General features: G+C 40.1%; 1 protein-coding gene across 1 annotated transcript in view; it reads left to right on the forward strand.

Annotated features, from left to right (window-relative positions):
* The window catches only part of LOC109056048 (polypeptide N-acetylgalactosaminyltransferase 14-like), a 52,082-nt gene extending 34,617 nt beyond the window's left edge, over positions 1-17,465 (forward strand). Inside the window, exons 9-17 of the mRNA XM_042778335.1 lie at positions 3,497-3,629; positions 3,714-3,730; positions 4,700-4,771; positions 6,500-6,592; positions 6,699-6,782; positions 7,110-7,254; positions 14,169-14,288; positions 14,674-14,989; positions 15,527-17,465. Coding sequence (XP_042634269.1) covers positions 3,497-3,629; positions 3,714-3,730; positions 4,700-4,771; positions 6,500-6,592; positions 6,699-6,782; positions 7,110-7,254; positions 14,169-14,288; positions 14,674-14,832 — 823 coding nt within the window. The 3' untranslated portion in view covers positions 14,833-14,989; positions 15,527-17,465. The remainder of the gene's footprint in view (positions 1-3,496; positions 3,630-3,713; positions 3,731-4,699; positions 4,772-6,499; positions 6,593-6,698; positions 6,783-7,109; positions 7,255-14,168; positions 14,289-14,673; positions 14,990-15,526) is intronic.
* Positions 17,466-19,975: the final 2,510 nt, after the last annotated feature.

Below are 19,975 nucleotides of genomic sequence, written 5' to 3' on the forward strand. Positions count from 1 at the left end.
TCCCGATGCGCTCGAAGGGCACCTCTATGATAGGCAGCGGATCAGCGGGCTGGGGGGAGGAGCGTGTGGCGATGTCCGTTGGCACGTCGGGCAAGCTTGGCAGTACCGCCTTGACATCCGCCTCCAGTCCAGGCCAGTGGAAGATCGATCCCGGATCCGTTTGCGCGGTGTTTTGAGCGCCGAGGTGGCCAGCCATCGGGTGGGCATGGGCGAGTTCCAACACCGTCTGGATTTTGCTCCGCGGTACCACCAACAGCGTCTTTTCCTCCCCCCTCCGCTGGCCGACATAATAGAGCAGGCCGTTTTGGATGATGAAGTGGGGTGTGGGGTGGGGAGCTGGTTGTAGATCCTCTCCTTCCGCCACCCGCACTTGAGACCAGCAATGCTTGAGGCTCTCGTCCCCACGCTGCTCTTTGGCGAGCGTCCCCCCTCCCGCTATCTGCTGGAAGACATCAAAGAACAGGTTAGAGGTTTGGGAGGGGGACTCACCTCCTCGAGGGCTGTCCGACGTCAGCAGCGCGGGGCGTCGTCGAGGGCGCCTTGCTGATCCCTCCGGCGTCGGCGGTTCCCGGCCAGGCTAGCAGGCTGTGTGCTGGAGGTGAGGAGCTGATCGAACCCCGGCCAAATCCCGGCCGAGGAGAACGGGTACCGGTAGGTCCTTTAAGATTCCCACTTCGACGGGCCAGGAACCAGGGGTCGCGGTGATGGTCACTCGCCATGCCGGTACATGTCTGGTATCCCCGTGCACGTGCACGCACGTTACGCCAGCCGGGCTCTGGAACCTGTTCGGGGCGGAAGGACATTTGGTTGTATCAGGCTTACCCCGCTGCCCGAGTCGAGGAGGGCGATGAACGGCCGGCCATTGATGTGTACCTCGGCTCGCGGTGGCCTCCGGCGGCGGATTGTGAACTGAACAGCCTGCTAGCCACGTCCGTCCTGGGGAGCGCGGCGGTTCGGTGGGCATCGGCCATCGGCTCGTCCTGGGGGCCGGGAACCGCAGGCCTGCTCACGGGTCGCTGGGTGCCCTCTGGCGTGCGTCGCTCCTGGACCACCCTTCGGGGAAAATGCAGCGCTCGCTCCCCAACCTCCCAGTGTTGGGCGGCCTCCGCCAGCTTGATGGCCTCCACCAGCTCGTCGAGATCGGTGGGATTCCTCATGCCAGCCGCCTGTCTCAACGCGCGGGGGGAGGGCGCGGAGGAGTCGGTCGATCACCACACGCTCAGCTACCTTGTGTGCGGGGGGACCCCCTGTCAACAGCCAATGTTGGGCCAACCGGGTTAGTTCTGCCGCTTGGGCGCGAGCAGGCTGTCTTAGAGCTCGATATTCCCAGTCATGGAACTGCTGCGCCGCACAGATTGGGGAGAGGCCTACTCGGCAAGGATTTCCTTTTTCACCTCTCCATAGTCCCGGCTTCTCTCAGCCGTCATGGTGAAATACGCCCGCTGCGCTTCCCCGGTCAGCAGCGGCGCGAGAAGTCTGGCCCACTCGTCCTCTGGCCACGCCTCCCGGATCGCGGTGGCCTCAAACATTTGAATATACATCTCCACATCGTTGTGCGCCGTCATTCGCGGCATCAGCTGTACGGCTTGGACACGGGGGTCAGGCAGCGGCGTGCGGTGGGCGGCGGTGCGGAGGGCGGCGAGCTCGCGTTCGGCGTCTCCTTGACGTGAGGCCATGTGCTCCATTATTTGCTGCTGACGGATGCTCACCTCGGTGAGGTGTTTTAAGCAGCTCTTCCATGCCGGGGGAGAGCGGCCGCCTGTGGAAACAGAGCAGAGGGAAAAGACCTCTGGGGTCGGTTGTCGGTGTCCACCTCACACTTTTGCCCGCATTCTCCACCAGTGTGGCGAGGGGAGGAACTACACGACAACCGATAGACAGAGAAAATCCCCGAAGGGTGGATTTATTGAAAACTTTGTGCTCTGAGTGAAAACGGTGCCTCGCCGTCGTGCTCTCTGTGCCTTGAGTGGTGGATCCCCGTGCTTTGCTCTCCTGGTTGGGGCTGACGGTCACACGCTGCTCTCTATAACAGAGGAGGAAAGAGTTAGTGTCTGCGTCGGGGACATTGCTCCCCCGACACTGCTTTCCTTCCCGGCTTAAGTAGACGCCGCTTAACGAGCTGCAGGTGCGGCCCGCTCAGCCCTGTAACGAGCTAGTGCCGGTGATTTCACTGTGTTTCCAGGGCGACGCTGACGAGCGCTCGGGACACACGTCACAATATATATATTTCTAGCGTGTTACACACACTAGCATTCAAAAGTTTGGGGGTGGTAAAATTTTTATAAATGTTTCTGAAAGAAGTTTCTTATGCTTACCAAGGCTGCATTTATTTGATCAAAGCAGTAAAAACATAATTTTGTTAAATAATTTCACCATTTAAAATAATTGTTTTCTATTTTTAGTTATTTTCAAATATGACTTATTCCTATGATGGCAAAGCGAATTTTCAGCATCATTATTCAGTGTTACATGATCCTTCAGAAATAATTTTAATAAGCTGATTTACAATTTTAAAAAAAATTATTTTTACTATTTTTTCCCCCCAGATTCTTTTTTATTAAAGTAGAAATCAGCGTGCATTAAAGTAGAAATCTTTTGTAACATCATAAAAGTCTTTACTCTTACTTTTTAAATCAATTTAATGCCTCCTTGCTGTGTAAAAGCAGTATGTATGTAGAATAAATACATCAAGGGTGTGCAGTTAAAATCCATAGTGGGTTAGGTGATACTAAAAGCAGTGCCTATATTAGCCTCCCATAAGATAGTTATTATAGTGGTGTTTGAAAAAGCAATTATCACTATTAATATTACTTATACTTGGGATTAATATCTGTTTAAACTTATAACCATTCCCACATGTTTGTGTTAAGGACAACTCCAGTCATGCCACTTGTGCACAAGTGCACTATTACTTTTCTAATCAATCTGATGATGATAACTACATAATTTCAATCCTGGCGATAATATATAAATTTGATATATTATATGCATACCTTTTTCCCAGAAATCAATTTTATTCTATTATTTATTGTTTCTGCCTTCTAAAATGAGATGAGAACAGATGTGTGAAAAGTAAATAAATCTGAAATGAAAGTATGTAAGTGGCCCTGAGGAGTGGCAGATGAAACAATGTGTCCTGCCTCTTCACAATAAGAGATTACTGCTGATGGAATTCAGATGGTTACGATAATACCAGACCATTTCCTCTAGTGTCCTTAGCGTTTGAAGCAGCTCTCTGGGTACAGTGATTTTGAAGGGCAAGCTGAGCTTCATCAGGAGAATGAGAACTGAGCTGTACTGTTACCACACTCCCTCACTTCAGTGACCTTTTATTCTCTTTCCTCGTTCCAAGACTCTTCAGTGAAACCACATTCAAGAGGAAATGTTTTCATACATCAATCCTGAGTGACAGCAGTATTTTAAGCAGTCACTTGGATTGAAGTGTTTAGGGTCAAGTCTTAATGTTCACTCTTTTTTTCACTCTTTCAACCCTCAGAACGCCCATCATTGCAGGAGGTCTTTTTGTGATTGACAGATCCTGGTTCAATCGCCTGGGAAAATATGACACAGCCATGGACATCTGGGGAGGGGAGAACTTTGGTGAGTTATTACTATGCATGAGAGCACCTGTCTGACAGCACGTAAACCTCAATCACTTTCCTTCCCCGATCAAGCTCTGACAGAGGAAACTTAGGGTTGTTGTCTCTTCACAGAGGGGAAATGGCACTCAGTGACATTTGAACTTAGAAATAGCTGTGAAATCAATTTTCTCAAAACGTGTGTGCCTTTATTTATTTAACTTTATATAAAGATTTTTTTCTTGGCTCTGTAAAAATTCTTAAGAGGAATGCACAATGGGGATTTGAATGGTTCTCTCTGTGTTGGGTTAAACCATCATTAACCATACATATATGACACAGTTAGACTGGAGCTGTTGCAGGGCTGGTTTATTCAGGCTGCTGTGCTTATAATTGCAAATGAGCATTGGGCAGTGGCATATTTAGACAAGAGATTTCAACCGTATGATCTAATTCTTGCCGTGAGAGTGAAGTTGTATCCTGGAGGGCTACTGTAAATCACATGCACACATCAGCAAGTTATTTTACTCTACATGACATAATATTATTGACATAATATATATTTAAACAGTAACACACTTTTTTTTTTCAGTAATTACTTTTTTTTTTTTTTAATAAAAATAAACTTATACAAATAAAATTTTTCAAAAAATGTATCACAGTTTCCACAAAAATATTAAGTGATACTACTGTTTTCAACATTGATAATATACTTAATAAGAAATATTTCTTGAGCACCAAATCAGCATATTAGAAGGATTTCTGAAGGATCATGTGGCACTGAAGACTGCAGTAATGACACTGAAAATTCAGCTTTGTTATCATATAAATAAATTTTTAAATATATTAAAATGGATAACATTATTTTAAACTTGTAATAATGTCGAAAATGTACTAAATGTATTTATTTACTCTATTTTCTATCAAATAAATGCAGCCTTGGTAAATAAATAAATAAATCTTACAGACTTAAAACTTTCGGTAGTGTATACTCTCTAAGGTTATAATGCTATTAAAATACTGTATAGCACACTTATATTGTTATTTATTCAGATATTTCTTCAAAAATATCTATTAGAGTATGAATCCTATAAATCAATCCCATAAATCATTCCCTGCAGAAGTATCGGCAATAAACACCGCAAGAAACATCCTTACATCTTCCCAGAGGGCAATGCCAACACCTACATAAAGTAAGTGTCCTGAGAAGTGCATATACTTATAATATTAATTCATATCCAGCATATTCAGCTGAGTTTTTAATAATACATATTCCTGCTGATAAAGGGTGTAACACTTTTTATCAACATCAGAAGACCTTGTTTTGTCCTTGGGGGGTGTTAACCTGTAAATATGAATATGTTAATCTTCTTTATTTTTTATCTATGTTGAATGTTTTTCTATGTTATTTGTCGGATTTTTCATGCCAAAGATAGAGATAATACTCCAACTTCTGCCTAGAAGAAAATCTGATGTGTAAAATTTGTTTGCTTTTATCACTTTTCGCCTCCAGGGAAAAACCTCAGCATGAAACCATATGAAATATTAAGGGCATAGCACAACATTCTTTCTGAATCTGAATTGCTATGCAGTGTGCTCAGTCAACAAAATCTGTTTCCTCATATAGTTCAGAGACGCTAATGAATAAATGCTGAAGGCGTTAGCTGACTTTACTAGATACTTTAAAAACCATGTCCTTTTACGTCTGTTAGCAGAGTTATGTTAGATATGTAACAATCAGATATGGTTTGTTTTTGTGTTGTTGCTTTTTTTGTGCATAACCTGCAGTAAAATGTCTTGACGAATCAAGACGTGCAATATGTGACCAGATTTCATACAGAAACAAGTTATTGATATAGATATGATAAGGATATAAAATATTTATATATATATATACATATATATATATACATATGTATAATGTATATATAGTATATGATGTATATATATATAACTACAGCTGTCAGCAACAATCATTCCACCACAAATTACTTAATATAATAAACTCCTTCTGAATATAATTTCTACAGCTGTCAGCAACAATCATGCCACCACTTTGTTTGTACTATGGGCAAATCAGTGTAAGCTACTTTATTTTTTTTTAAATGACTTCATTTAATATGTAAATGATTGATTAAATAAAAATGAATAAATAAATTGAATTAAATTTATACTGCATAAAACTAAATAAAATATAAAGTATATAAAGGTGCTTTTTAATGCTGTAAGTACCCCTGCAAATAAAGGCTTTTTAAATACTAAAATCTGACTGGACATGGAATTGTTTTTTTCTCCACTTATAATTCCTATACCCACTTAATCCCACTTAAAATTGTTTGCAAAATATCAAATATCTTGATATTAAATTCACAGTAACTGATATAAGTGATAAACCCTAACCCTTAGTATTACACTTTGCTGTTTAATTCGTCCTGCTCTGCTTATGCCATAGACATGAATGATAGCTTTAACTGTGCAGCTTGTTGAGGAGAAAAGTGCTGTTAGTTTTCTAAGAAATTAGAGTTTTAATGTGTATAAAATAAATAAATCTCACTTTATAAAATAAACAAAAAAAAAAATAAATAAATAAATCTCACTTACAGGAACATATGAATTAACCACAAGTATAAACCACCCAAAACACTGTGCTAAAAAAACACTCTGAATACCTTAGCAACCACATAGCAATACCCTGACAAACACCCAGAACACCCTAGCATGTGGCAGTGAGTTTTCCACTCAGTTTTCTTCAGAATTACAGTTGCAAGTCTGTTCAGTACCTGTCTGTACAAGCAATATTTTAGCTGATGAATTGGTAGGTCATCGTAATGATCTTCTTGAGGCTGAAGTGTGTATCTTTGAGTGAAGTCTTTCATATAGCACACTTCAGTGTTCACATTTCAATGCTCCTTCTGTTTCAGAAACACCAGAAGGACTGCTGAGGTTTGGATGGATGAGTTCAAACTGTTTTACTATTCAGCTCGACCGGCTGCTAGGGGAAAATCCTACGGAGAGTGAGTGACTGATGGCATGTGTGTGTTTATGTGTGTATCTATAATGGGGAGGCATTAGGGAAAAGATTCATCTCTTATTCTGCTCATTCTCTTCCTCTCTTATCAGTATTCACGGTAGGCAGGAGCTTCGCAAGAGTCTCAAGTGCAAATCCTTCAAGTGGTATCTGGACAATGTCTATCCAGAGCTCAGGTGAGTTGAGGAGTCAGTGTGTTGTGTGCAACTTAAATTTCTTCTGGAAGTTACCAATGATAAAAAATGTCCCAAATAGAGAAATAAAATGAACACGGATCACATATACCATGTAAATTGGTTTTGGAAGTTTTCACTGAGAAATATTGTCCCAAACTGTGTTCAGATTTGCCAAAGTCTGCGATTAAAAGTCAGGAGACTTAAGCAATTTTTTTTTATAATTTGCTACTCTTTGCTTCCTAGAAGAAACAATTGAGATATTTAAGGACCTAATTTGTATTTTTTCCCTTTCTTTTCTGTGGGGTATTTATCATCACAACACTCCAGAGTTCCTGATGATTCAGATGCTATATCTGGTGTGATCCGGCAGAGACAGAACTGTCTAGAGTCTCGTATAGTTGAGGGTCAGGATCTCCCAGTGCTCACACTTGCACCCTGCAGCATCACCAAAGACATACCAGCAGCCAACCAGGTAAAATCTCTAGCATAATATCAGAAAAGCCATGCTTGAAGTGTTAATTTGTTTTTCCATATCATTTAATGTATTTAAGGTACTGCCATTGCTGGAAGAATTACTGGCTGCATTATCCATACCTATTTGGCATTCACAAAACTTACACCTTAGATGACGAATTATAACAATTTAGAACATATCTTGCTCTAATAACAGTTTGGTGAAGATCAGAGAAGGAGCCAAGGTAGTGTGTATATTTTACTCTCACACCAGGAATCAGTGACATCTCACACGGTTAGGCTATGACTCTGAGACGCTAGATTATATTAAATGCTATGCAACCAGGGGCATGTTGAAAGGGCAGCTTTTACAGCGGGGTAATGGGATTTAATTCAGGTCACATTTGTGCACTGCTGTGTAATTATATTAAACAAAGAGGTACCCTCTGGTCTCTGAGCAGTTAATCTGCCCTACTGTCACCCTTCATGGCTCCCTCACCTGCGCATGAGCCTGGAAGAAAAACACAATTGTGTGTCATTCAGAATTGAATCAAAAATGGCTATTAAAGTCCATTCAATTGCTGGATTTTAATTGAGCTAACAAACAGGATAAATTTGAATTTAAAGTAATAGTAAAACTGTTCAGTAGAAATAATATAACTATTCAATTTTGCACCTAGGAATTATCAATAAACATTTTTTTAAATGGGTGTTTTAAAAGGAACTATAAATTATAATCAATGTTTGATTTTTAAATAAAGTTTCAATTATATTATGTTTATTTAATTTAATTTAACTTTGTATTATTATTTTCATTTAATGGACCATGATGAGAAAAACGCCAGAAACTCCAGCTCAAAGATTCAAAGGGATCCAATTCTTAAACTGAAAATGTGGTTCATCCAAAGCCACAAACTACTAGTCATATAGCCTTAGAATTTCATTCTCCTCAGAAAAGTTTCTTGAGTTTGCACTTAGATATAATCAGATTGAGCAAATAGTGAGCATATTTGGCATGCTGTCCAATGGGAGGGCTCCGAGCTCAGAATTCAGCCCAAACCCAGAGAGTTCCCCGTATCCCTGAGCTGGGAAACGAATAGTTAGGAGTGAGGAGTTGGGGAGAGGAGAGGAGGGATGCCAGAAAAATTGTTGTGGGAAAGTTAGCTGAATATATATATTTACTATAATGCTAATTAAATTGATTATCTGAACATACTCCACATGTGCTGAATTAGTTTATTATCTGAACATGCTCCTCCAAAACTTTGTTAATAAAACATCATTTATTTAACTGAGTCTCTCACTTGTTTCTCTGTGCACTGTAAAAAGTTGCATTTTACAGATGTTTATTCTCTAAATTATGAAGCCCAGAGATGATGGTAGACAGTAGATTTCGGGCCAGAACAGCACAAAAGTGATTTCAGAGCACTTAAGTGTGTTCATAACACCACAAGAGCATGTTTCCCTGCTGCCTGCATGCGCATGACCTTGTTAAGCATCTGTAAGACTCACCAGATGGGAAATAGTTCATCAGCATGGCTCACAAAAACACATGCCCTCGTGTGTCATTCTCTCCCTTTACTTGTCTCAGAACAGCAAATGAGACAACCTTCTTGAAGTAAAGCAAAAAGTGACTATTTTCTTCTAACATCTCTTTCTCTGTTTACCATTTAAGTAGAGCTGACATATTAGAACAGACATCTTTAAATGAACTGTCTGTGAATGCTCTAGCTTGTTTCCTAATCTTGTTTTCTAATAAATATGACACTGTATACTATGGATATTGTCGACTCTGTGATGAAACACTTATGTTCCTCTATTGATAAATAGCTTTGGTTAAGCATCTGCTAAATGCATAAATGTAATGTTAATGCAAACCTATGAAAGAGGGATTTTTTTTAAGGTAATTGCAAATTAATGAACAAATATGACTTTAAAACTAGAAGACATTTATTTAACAGAAGAGAAAGAAAGCACCAGGCCTAGATGGTGTTACACCAGCCTGTCTAAAAACCTATGCTGACCAGCTGGCCCCCATCTTCACACAGAACTTCAGCAGATCACTGGAGCTGTGCGAAGTCCCTTCCTGCTTCTAACGCTCCGACATCATCCCCATCCCAAAGAAACCCAAAATTATAGGACTAAATGATTACTGACCTGTGGCTTTAATATCTGTGGTCATGAAGTCATTTGAAAGACTGGTGCTGGGCCACCTGAAGGACATCACTGGATCTTTACTGGACCCCCTGAAGGTCTGTGTATGATGCAGTCAACATGGGACTGCATTATATCCTTTAACATCTGGACAGACCAGAACTTATGTGAGGATACTGTTTGTGGGCTTCAGCTCCGCCTTCAACACTATTATCCAAAGCTCCTCCTGTCCAAATTAACCCAGCGCTCTGTGCCCACCCCCATCTGTCAGTGGATCACCATCTTCCTGACAGACAGTCAGCAGCAAGTGAGGCTGGGAAAATTCTCATCCAGCACCTGCACCATCAGCACTGGCGTTCCCCAGGGATGTGTGCTCTCCCCACTGCTCTTCTCTCTCTACACCAATGACTGCACCTCTAAAGACCCCTCTGTCAAGCTCCTGAAGTTCTTGACCTGAAGTGGGAGTTTCACATAGACTCCATTGTCAAGAAGGCCCAGCAGAGGCTGTACTTCCTTTGCCAGCTGAGGAAGTTCAACCTGCCACAGTAGCTGCTGATACAGTTATACTCAGCAGTCACTGAATCTGTCCTCTGCACTTCTATAATTGTCTGGTTCAGCTCAGCTACCAAATCAGACCTTAGAAGATTGCAGCAGATGGTCCGGACTGCTGAGCGAATCACTGGTACAACCCTCCCCACTCTCCAAGAACTGCACTCAACCAAAGTGAGTAAAAGAGCTGGCAAAATCATTCTGGACCTCTCACACCCAGGCCACTTCCTCTTTGAACTGTTGCCATCTAGTCGGTGCTACAGAGTACTGAGCACCAGAATGGCTAGGTATAAGAACAGTTTCTTCCCTCAGGCAATCCATTTCATGAACTGTTAACTTGGCAAAAAACGTGTAATACAAACACTGTTTATACATTTATTTAACACACATACCTCCTTTTACATTTACATTTCCTTGCATTTATGCATAACATACCTGTACAACCATCTATTGTCTACATTGTGTAGACAATATATATATATATATATATATATATATATATATATATATATATATATATATATATATATATATATATATATATATATTTGTATATTGTTATTTCCTATTTACTAAAACTATTTTATTAATTTTATTATCTGTGTCTTGTCTTGTCTTGTCATTCTGTTTGTGCTGTGGAAGCTTCCATCACCAAAACAAATTCATTATATGTGTAAACATACCTGGCAATAAAGCTCCTTCTGATTCTGATTCTGATTTAGTTTTCCATTTCGAAGGTTTATTTGCTATCAGTCCAATGTATCACATAACATTTAAAAGAAATGTAGTCACCCTTAGGCCACCCAAGATGTAGAAGAGTTTGTTTCTTCATCTGAACAGATTTGGAAATTTTACCATTATATAATTTCCTCACCAGTGAATCCTCTGCTGTAAATGGGTGCCGTCAGAATGAGAGTCCAAACAGCTGATAAAAACATCACAATAATCCACATGACTCAAGTCCATCAATTAATCTTGTGAAGCATAAAGCTGCATGTAAGAAACAAGCCCATCATTAAGGCATTTTAACTCTTTATCTATATATTGGATGTCTTGAGAGTAAGCTGTAAGGTCCACGCACACGGTCCAAGGACGGTATCCGGTGCTGGCTGAAGGTTTCCTGCGTGTTCGGTCTTTTCAGCGCGTAGAGTTATTCAATTTAGATTAAACTCAAATCTGACTCCATTTAATGATCTAATCTGACTCCATTTTAGTATGACCTCGAATTTGGAATTTTTGAAAGGCAAATTGGTTGTTTGTCTATCTCTAATTATTATTATTCTCACATTTGATTATTCTATTTATTCTTTAATGTGTGTACTCGTGCATTCATGCTCATGCGCTAGCAAGTATACAACGTAATCTACTAGAGTCAATAATTACAGAATAACACCGAATAAAATCAAATGTAACAATTTATTATCAGTCAGGTAAATATGTATTCTGCCAATTACATACCCAATTCAAAGATATCAAATCAATACAAGACATCAAATTCTCAAAGATGAATCTAAGAGTGAAAGATGCATACATGACTTCTAGTGAAATACAAAGTATGAAGTGAAGAGACACACACCACACTACGGGCTTTCTGGCTACAGAAATCGCCCTGATCCTTTTTTGCTGCAATCCTTTAAATACCTCAGACCAAGACAAACATCCCCCGAGATGAAAACAGAAACTAACATTTGGAATTTGATTAAGTCAGGTCCCAGACCAGTGTAGTTTACACCTCAAAGGGAACAGAAGGTAATTTACATGGAAAACCCTGAAAAAGGGCACTCCAATTACAGTAATCAAAATATCTCTTGACTCTTAGGATCTGTATTATCTTTTAGTCTACTTTTGTAAGGTTGAGACCATTGTACCAGGCAAACTGAGACATTTCAAATGATACCAAGCATATATAGTCACTTGCTGTATACACTTAACATTGCATAGATTTAGAGTGAGTTTCAGGTGAGGGAGAAAGGATGGGGATCATAGTGTGAGGAGGGAGTGTGATGTGAGGTGTGAACTGCTAGGCATGGTGCATCTCCGATGGCACTTTTACTTATGCAGGAGGGTGTTCAAGAGAGTGTTCAAATGTTAATTATCAGGAAAGACCTTTGTTCTCTTAGTGAGAAGTCGTCCCTCAGTCCAGACGATCCGACTCCATTAAATCATCTGTAAGATCTATGTATTTACAGCAAAGATTGTAAGGGAAACAGGTCAATTTAGCTCAAAGGGAATCATTTAAGATTTTAAAGGGAATTTGAACAGAATCACACTTTCACGGCTGATCACAGAAACGGCCAGCGATTCACTGAACGAGCCGTATAACATCAAATCTGCGCTGGATATTAATATCCAAAGTATAGTGAAAAACACTATTAATTAGCACAGTAACAAGATCGGCAGTTTAAGACATTAACTTGTGAGCACAAAACACAAGATACTTCTCTTTTCAATATAAATAAGGCTTTATTAGATAAATCTAAGACATATAAACTAATCTAAACAAAAGCACACGCACTCACACATTCACACAAGTTGCAGGAGGATAGAACGTTAGGAAAGAGTGAGTTTAAGAGAATGAAAATGTGAAATCCCAAGTTTACAGCAATACGTGAAATTGCATAGACATGAACAACCATTTAATCATTTAATTAACCCTCGCACTGAGTTCCTCAATGAGGTTAAAATTATATTAGATAACACCAGTACAGATGTGAGTCTGGAGGTTACTTGCGTTGCCTGTTTAACGGGGTTCCCTTTTGTTGTCGCTGAAAAGGGGGTTTTCCCGAAGTTGCTGATTGGCTGGAAGTTCAGTAGTCGTTGAAGGGACGTCTTGGGAAGCCCGTGGTTGGGCGTTGGCTGAAGATGCAGAGTTGTGGGCTGGTTGTAGTTTCAGACGGGCACGCGAGGTCAGACTCGGAGACACGGCGTTACAAAACTTAACTCAGAACACGAAACTCTCAAACAGAAAAGAAAAGAAGTAAACGTTTGACGAGACTAGGTGGTGTTTCTTCTCATCGTGGCTAAGTAGCAGCAGGCGTGCAGGCCGAAGCACGCTGGAACGGCGCTCGAAGAACGCTAAAAGTAATGACAAAGCATGACTAAAAGCTAAAAGCGAAAAGCAAAAGCTAAAAGCCGGCATGACTGATAGCAAAAGCTAAACGAAAGCTCAAAGCTAAAAGCCAAAAGCATGACTAAAAGCTTAAACTAAAAGCAAAGCTAAAAGCATAATTTGATGGTGTCCTGAGTATTTAAACTGGCCTTTTGGCACACACCTCAAATGTTGTCTTGACCAATTAGATATTGTCTTTTCTCAGGGTGTTTCCGATGTTTGTCCCACCCATTCATAAATCATATGTTATCTTATCAAGCTCGTGGTCCGAATTTTCCCGCTCTTGCAGGGTATAATTTGGGCATGATTCCTATAACAAGAATATGATACATTTGACAAATAACTGATGGTCAGAAAACGTTTCAAGCAAGAATATTCGAACACACACATACTAAACATGAATATGATCCCTTAAGCTATTCAAGAGTTATTTAAAAAGACATACACAATAAGTGATTAGAAACATTAAAATCAAATGTGTGGCTTCATGTATGATATGGAGTTGAGCAATGGACTGATATCCATTTAGAAGTCTTTTTTGAGTTCATTTGGTGCATATATGCATTGGAAGGCATTCTCTGTGCCATTCTGGGGAGAAAGGATATGTCCTGTGAAGACCAGAGGGGTTAACAGATCTCCTTAGGAATTTCAGTCTGGTTCTGCTAGGTGGGGGGAAGTCAATCCAACGATCTTGTTTACTCTCATGGCTTTACATGTGACGGTCAGACTGTCCATTTCTTCGATGACTTGCCCCAAATTAGACAATCTCTTCTTCGAATTGAAATTGTCAATAATTGTTCTAATGGTGTTAATGTTGAAAGCTGTTCTCTGAAAGAGTTGGTCGGTTATCAGACTGTGGTGCTGGGAGTTGATTTACAACATCCTGCCTTTCTGTGGAATTCAGCTCATGTTTCAACCAGGCTCCCGATCGAATCTTTAATTTGTCTGGTTCACGCTACAATTCCTTTAAATCATCTGTAAGATCTATGTATTTACAGCAAAGATATGCAGTCTATTGAAATCTGTGTACAGTAATTCTCTAGAAAGGGAATTGCTATTGCTTTTTCATTTCATTATATGTTGGATCAGCATCAGAAAAGCCTGCGTTCTTTCCCACACAGGAGTGGATCTACACCCATGGACAGCAAATCCGCCAGCAGCAACACTGTCTGTCCATCCTTACCACTTTCCCTGCCTCCCAGATACTGCTCGTGCCATGCAACATCAGCGACGGCAAGCAGGTAACTCCACTGCAGTCACTCCCGGCGAGAACGCAGGAGACATCTTTGACAGACCATAAATCAAGATGCACTTAGAAAGCTCCCGGAGGAACCCACTAACATCAGCTCTATGAGTATCAGTCCCAGTGTTAGACAACCCTTCAGGAGAGGCTTTACTCTCAGGCCGATGTCAGCATTTCCACACGTCCCGACACATTTGTCATGTCAGGGACATGCGGCATACTGTAGCTTCAGAAAACATTTGCTTTGTTGTGCAGGGAGGCGTACATATAAGTTGATATATGGGAAGTATGAATGTGTTCTATACATTATATGCAAGATATTTTATGCTGTCCACAGCTAATGTGCACTTTCACATGTGTTTATGTCTCCTGTGTTACTGCAGCGTTGGCAGAAATCTGGCACTCACCTGGAGCACCTGGTGTCTCGTTTCTGCGTGGACAGCGAGATGGCTCTGGACGGCATCGAGAGCAGTAAAATGCTGGTGATCAGCCCATGTGAACAGTCAGCACACACTCAGAGATGGGAGATGCCTTTCTCGTGATCCTTCCTCCTTGGCCTCTCCTCACCTTTCAGAGCTCAGCTGGAGTCAAAGATGGATAGAGAGGCAGAGAGAGTGAGCATGTACCTCCAAGAGGGGCTACATCTGTGTCCTGCTGTGCGGCTATGTCCACTCCATTTGTCTCTTCAGCACACCCCAGGTATGCTGGGATTGCAGGACGTTCTGACTCAATGACATGACCTCATTACTGCCTCTATATTAATGCTATCTTCTACAGTTTGTCTGATAAAAAACATGTGCTGTCAAGTGCTGAAGGTTTTTGCTCTTAAGGAAAACAAATTTGAGTGAGGTTTAGAGATAATCAGGCAAATACTTAAAGGTGAAGTGTGTAATTTTCTAATAGTAAAATATTTTTTCCTATCCCAGTTTAATATGCAGAGTCAACTGTAAGTAAGCTGCTTGTTGGCTGATTCCCCTGAAGACACTGTGACTATCAAAATATTGCTCTGTTTGTTTAAGCATCTCGACGAGGGCTGCATTTCCAAAAAGCATTGTAAACCTAAGTAGACTGTAGAAATCAGTGGCACCAATGATCTGTATGATCAGTTAGGCTCACAATGCTTCTGGGCAGTGTTGTTATTGTTAACAAAAAAACTAAAAGTATTAAACATGGTCTAACCTACCCAGTCTGCCTGTATGTGCTTTGGCTGATCTTCTCTTCTGTCTTCCTCCCTAGGTTTCCAGAGTGTCAATCATGCTGATGTTCTCCAGAACAGAGTTTGGCAGCTGGACACACAAACTTGCGAGACACACACCGAGTGTGACACACACTCACACTGGAGAACAGCACACAACCTTTTTATTTGTTTCGCTTGAATTTACCCCAATATGAAGCACTTGTGAGATATATCTGCTAGCACACTGACATTAAATAAATACCCTATTTTTTCTTAATGGCCTGCTGCTTGCATTTATTCCATTTCGTCTGGTTGTGTAAGTAAACAGTGATTAAAAGTATATTTAAGGTAGTTGTTTACATGATCATCAAAAGTAGACAAATCCCAAACGAATTGTGCAGACAGCCTGCTTTAATTAGCATGTCAGCACAACCTCATTAGCTCATAATATAATGGCATAGCTGTTGCATGCAGTTGCAGAGAGCAAACTTCTCTTCTGCAAATGAATGAGCTCAAGATAGGCAGGAGTGGTTTGTTCTCACGAGCTCTGTGGTCGCTGCTGGCAAGTGGAGAACTGAGACTGTTTGCCTAGAGGATCTAAATAAAGCACAGCCACATCGCCACACATGCCCAGGCGACAGGACAGGGAGGATCCAATTACCACTTCCTCAGTCTGTCCTCCTCTTCTCATTAGAAGGATGAGCTCTGCAGGAGCCGGGAGAATACTGAGACTCAGACGTGGCGCAGCTCAGATGCCCTCATCACTTGCTATAGTCTGGCTGCCTGCATCCGGCAATTACATCCAATTAGGTTCTGGTGTTTTCTTACATAGCCCTTCCTGATGCTGTAGTGATTTTACTTGTTTTTTCTTGTTAAACTCCTTGGCATTGCAGAGTTTGGACCTAATAGCTTTGAAGAACAAACCATTGAGTCGTTATTTGATACCTGACATTCTAAAAGTCTGCACTCTTTAAACTTTATTTCAGTGAGAATGAGTCATTATGAGGGAAGATCAAGATGAGAAGGGTGAGAGCAGGAAGATTTGTCTCAGACGTGTTATGTAATGATATGTGTAGGAGAGCTGCACTAGTCAATACAATGCAGAGGAGTCTATTTTTAGAGAATCTCGGAATCCTGGTGGTTAAGGATGTCACAACAGGAGCGCTTCTTTATGGTTTAAAAATCGTTATATCATAGAGATCTCTTCTTTTGACCTACAAATTGCTTCAGCAGCACTGTAACTGTGATATTTAAAAGCTGAAGTATAATGATGTTGAAATACTTTTTATTCCTGCTTAATGTGCAGTGACAATTTTTGGCCATTTAAATGTTGATTTCTTTGAAATGTGGCTCTGTGGTGGCACTATCAAAATGTTTGTCGTTGGCTCACAATCATCCCTGTACAGCAACATTGGCTCAACAAACAGAGTGAACAACTAGGTTCCAGGAGTAAAAGTCCTGTTCATTTTGATTGGTTCTTAACCATTACTTATAAACCATTAAAGACAGACCTGTTGTGTGCTACAAGGTTGTTAATCATATTTTTCTGTGGAAGCCGTCTGTCCGCATTATTTCACTTTATTTTTAACAGCAGAAGTCCTGGTGGAAAAATTACACCTGAACACCAATCAGATATTTGAAAACTAGCGAATGTAAAAACATTTTTATATTTATCCATCATTTTTATTTTATGTCAAAGATTTTAAGTGCATAGTTTTGTACCTTTGTCGTTTTGTCGTTTTTCAAATACTTTTTTGTAATGTTGTGATTCACCTTGGTTGGACTATGTTGGATTCTAAGGGTGTGGGTTGGGGGCAGGTCTATCTGTTTTTCAACTAATGGCAGATGGAAGGAGTGTTTGGGAAATTGTTTATGGCATCACTTGATTCCACATGAACCCATTCGCCATTAGGCGAAATCCAAGATTCCTATTGAAATGACTGTATTTCAACAGCAAATATTTGTCGAAAAAAGTAAATGTGATTGCATCTTAATATATGCTGGCATTACTTTGTCATTTATATCAACTGTGAACTTGCTCTCTCTTGTTTCTTATAAATGCAACTGTCGTCTCTTTTTGCATCTTAGTTAATGAATATAGTAAAAATATCACCTCAAAAGACTTCATTATTAATATGACTGTAATATGTTGCTGGGACAATTTTTTTGTACATTGTAGTGGACTATTTTTCTTAGCATACCTGTATCCTTTAAGATAATAACACACTTAATGTCTCAAAATGTCCAGTGTTAAGCCTGAAACTTTTCATGAAACACTGCATCACTGGAGGGCTGAAAACTCCAGCTCTGCATTAGCCAGATAAAGACAAATTCAGTGTCTCTCTGATGCTAAATAGAGAGAGCAGCCCCTGCCACGACCTTGAGCATCATTCACCCAAGGTGGATTAACTTCCACTGTATTGAAGGAAACGGTCTGGAGTCCAGATAGAGAAACATATTAACCAGCTTTATTATGTCTCAGTGGACAACAATTACTCCAGCCTTGGCATCGCATGAAAATGAAACGCAATCACTGAAAAGCAGGAGCAGACGTCTCATTCGTCTTGTAAGTTCGCAGTTATCGACAGAAAGGCTTTGTCTCCATGTACATCCCTCTGTCTCAGGGAGATTTTCCTGTCTTCAAGACTCATGGTGTGGGGGGTCATCATTATCCAGCTTTAAGAATGGCTATCAAGGGACAACTGTGAGCTGCCAAGCTGCCACTGTGGGTTATCACAGCCAGTGACCAAATAACTCAAACCTTCACCCCTAACACTTATACTACTGCGTGCTTCACATCATACAATACAGAAAACATCAAGATTTTGAATGGAATCCTGTTCTACATTTGTGAATAGAGATTCATTTTAGTTTGGTCCATTTTGGTCTTCCTTATCTTAGTTATTGCTGCAATGCATAATGCAGGCTATAAAAATGGCTCAAAACGGCTGCATAATATAGTTACTGCTTCTAATTAAATGTACAGTTCCTGGGTCAACACAAGACAATATCTCTAGCATTTGTTTGTGTAACATTTCATAAAAGCGTAGGAAACTAGCTTCGCCTCTGGAACAACCTGGTTTTTGGCTGACATTACTACATCTTCTTAACCTGTACTGCTACTGTATAATGTCCATAAAATTAAGTTCTTTCCTATTTGTTGATTTATTTTGCATTGAATATCCAGTTTTAGCCTTTTACCAGCCCAAGACTGAAACACTCTGAAAAACAAATTTAGAGGTCACTTTCAGATCATGCTTGCTTTTCAAGATGTCTACATTCAAAATCAAAACAGACACAAAGAAATGAAAGTATGCCATATGTAGCTGTTCTGAGGCTAATAGTTTGATGCTGATAGAAGCAAACACTAGGATGATCCCTTAGCAGATTGTGAAGAGAAAACAAATTGTCATTCTCAATTGAAAGCAGGGCCAAGACCCCTACAGTCTTTTTGCCCTCTGTCAGTCACAGAGAGAAAAAAGAGAGTGAAAGGATCCCCAGCATTAGAGCACTTTAACACTCCACTGAAGAGCGTACAGCCTTTGGCCACATTGTCATTTTAAATCCCACTAAAGTCATTGTTGGCAGAATCATCACAACTGTGCTCCTTAAGTAAATACAATTTGAAAACCATTTACATGAACTGAAATAGGTTCTTCATATGCATATGTAAGAGGAAATGTGTAGTCATGTATGAAATATTGATTTGAGAGGATTATTTTATATTTTTACCTTTATATGGGCCTCCAGTAATAAGAAACCTTTTGCTATGGATGACGGTGAATATTAGGACATATCAGATGATTGGCACAACTGACCAATCAGAATAAGGTATTTCAAAGCGCTGTTTAATAAATAACTTCTCCAAACTCTCTAGAAGAGTGTTTTGATATCTACAGCATTCCCATGAGTGACGGTAATAAATATCAATCCACTGAATGATCATTACTGTATTTACAGCAGATCAGTGAAATGTTCTGATATTTGTAGTTTCAGATGATAGCCATTTATTGAATATTAGAGCAATGCTGTAAAGCCTAACATGAAATAACTAGTTCATTAATAGCATATGTGTTTTGTTGTTCATACTTCAGGCTTTTACGGCTCAAATAGTATGATATAGGAGAATATGGAGCTCATACTCGAGGGGGGAAAAACTCATACTGAGAATATACAATTTGATGCAGTTGCTGATATTTATATGGCCAAAAAGTAAGATGGATTTCTGATAGCATGTAATGTAAATCAAAAAGATCTTTATAGTAGACTACTTACTTAATATATATATATATATATATAATTTGTCACTCTGTATCTCCCAATAATATGTCATAAGATGATATTTAAATGCTTAGTTTTATGATCAAAGATCATATTGTATCATATCATATTGTAGTTTTTTATTGTGGTGGGCAAAACATATAGAGTACGGAGCCCCACATGCAGGAAAAAAATAGGAGGGCGAAATCGTGTGCACTATTTCGTAAATTTATTTTTTCTTGCATGTC

Source organism: Cyprinus carpio, chromosome A20 (genome assembly GCF_018340385.1).
Source record: "Cyprinus carpio isolate SPL01 chromosome A20, ASM1834038v1, whole genome shotgun sequence".
Taxonomy (NCBI): Eukaryota; Metazoa; Chordata; class Actinopteri; order Cypriniformes; family Cyprinidae; genus Cyprinus; species Cyprinus carpio.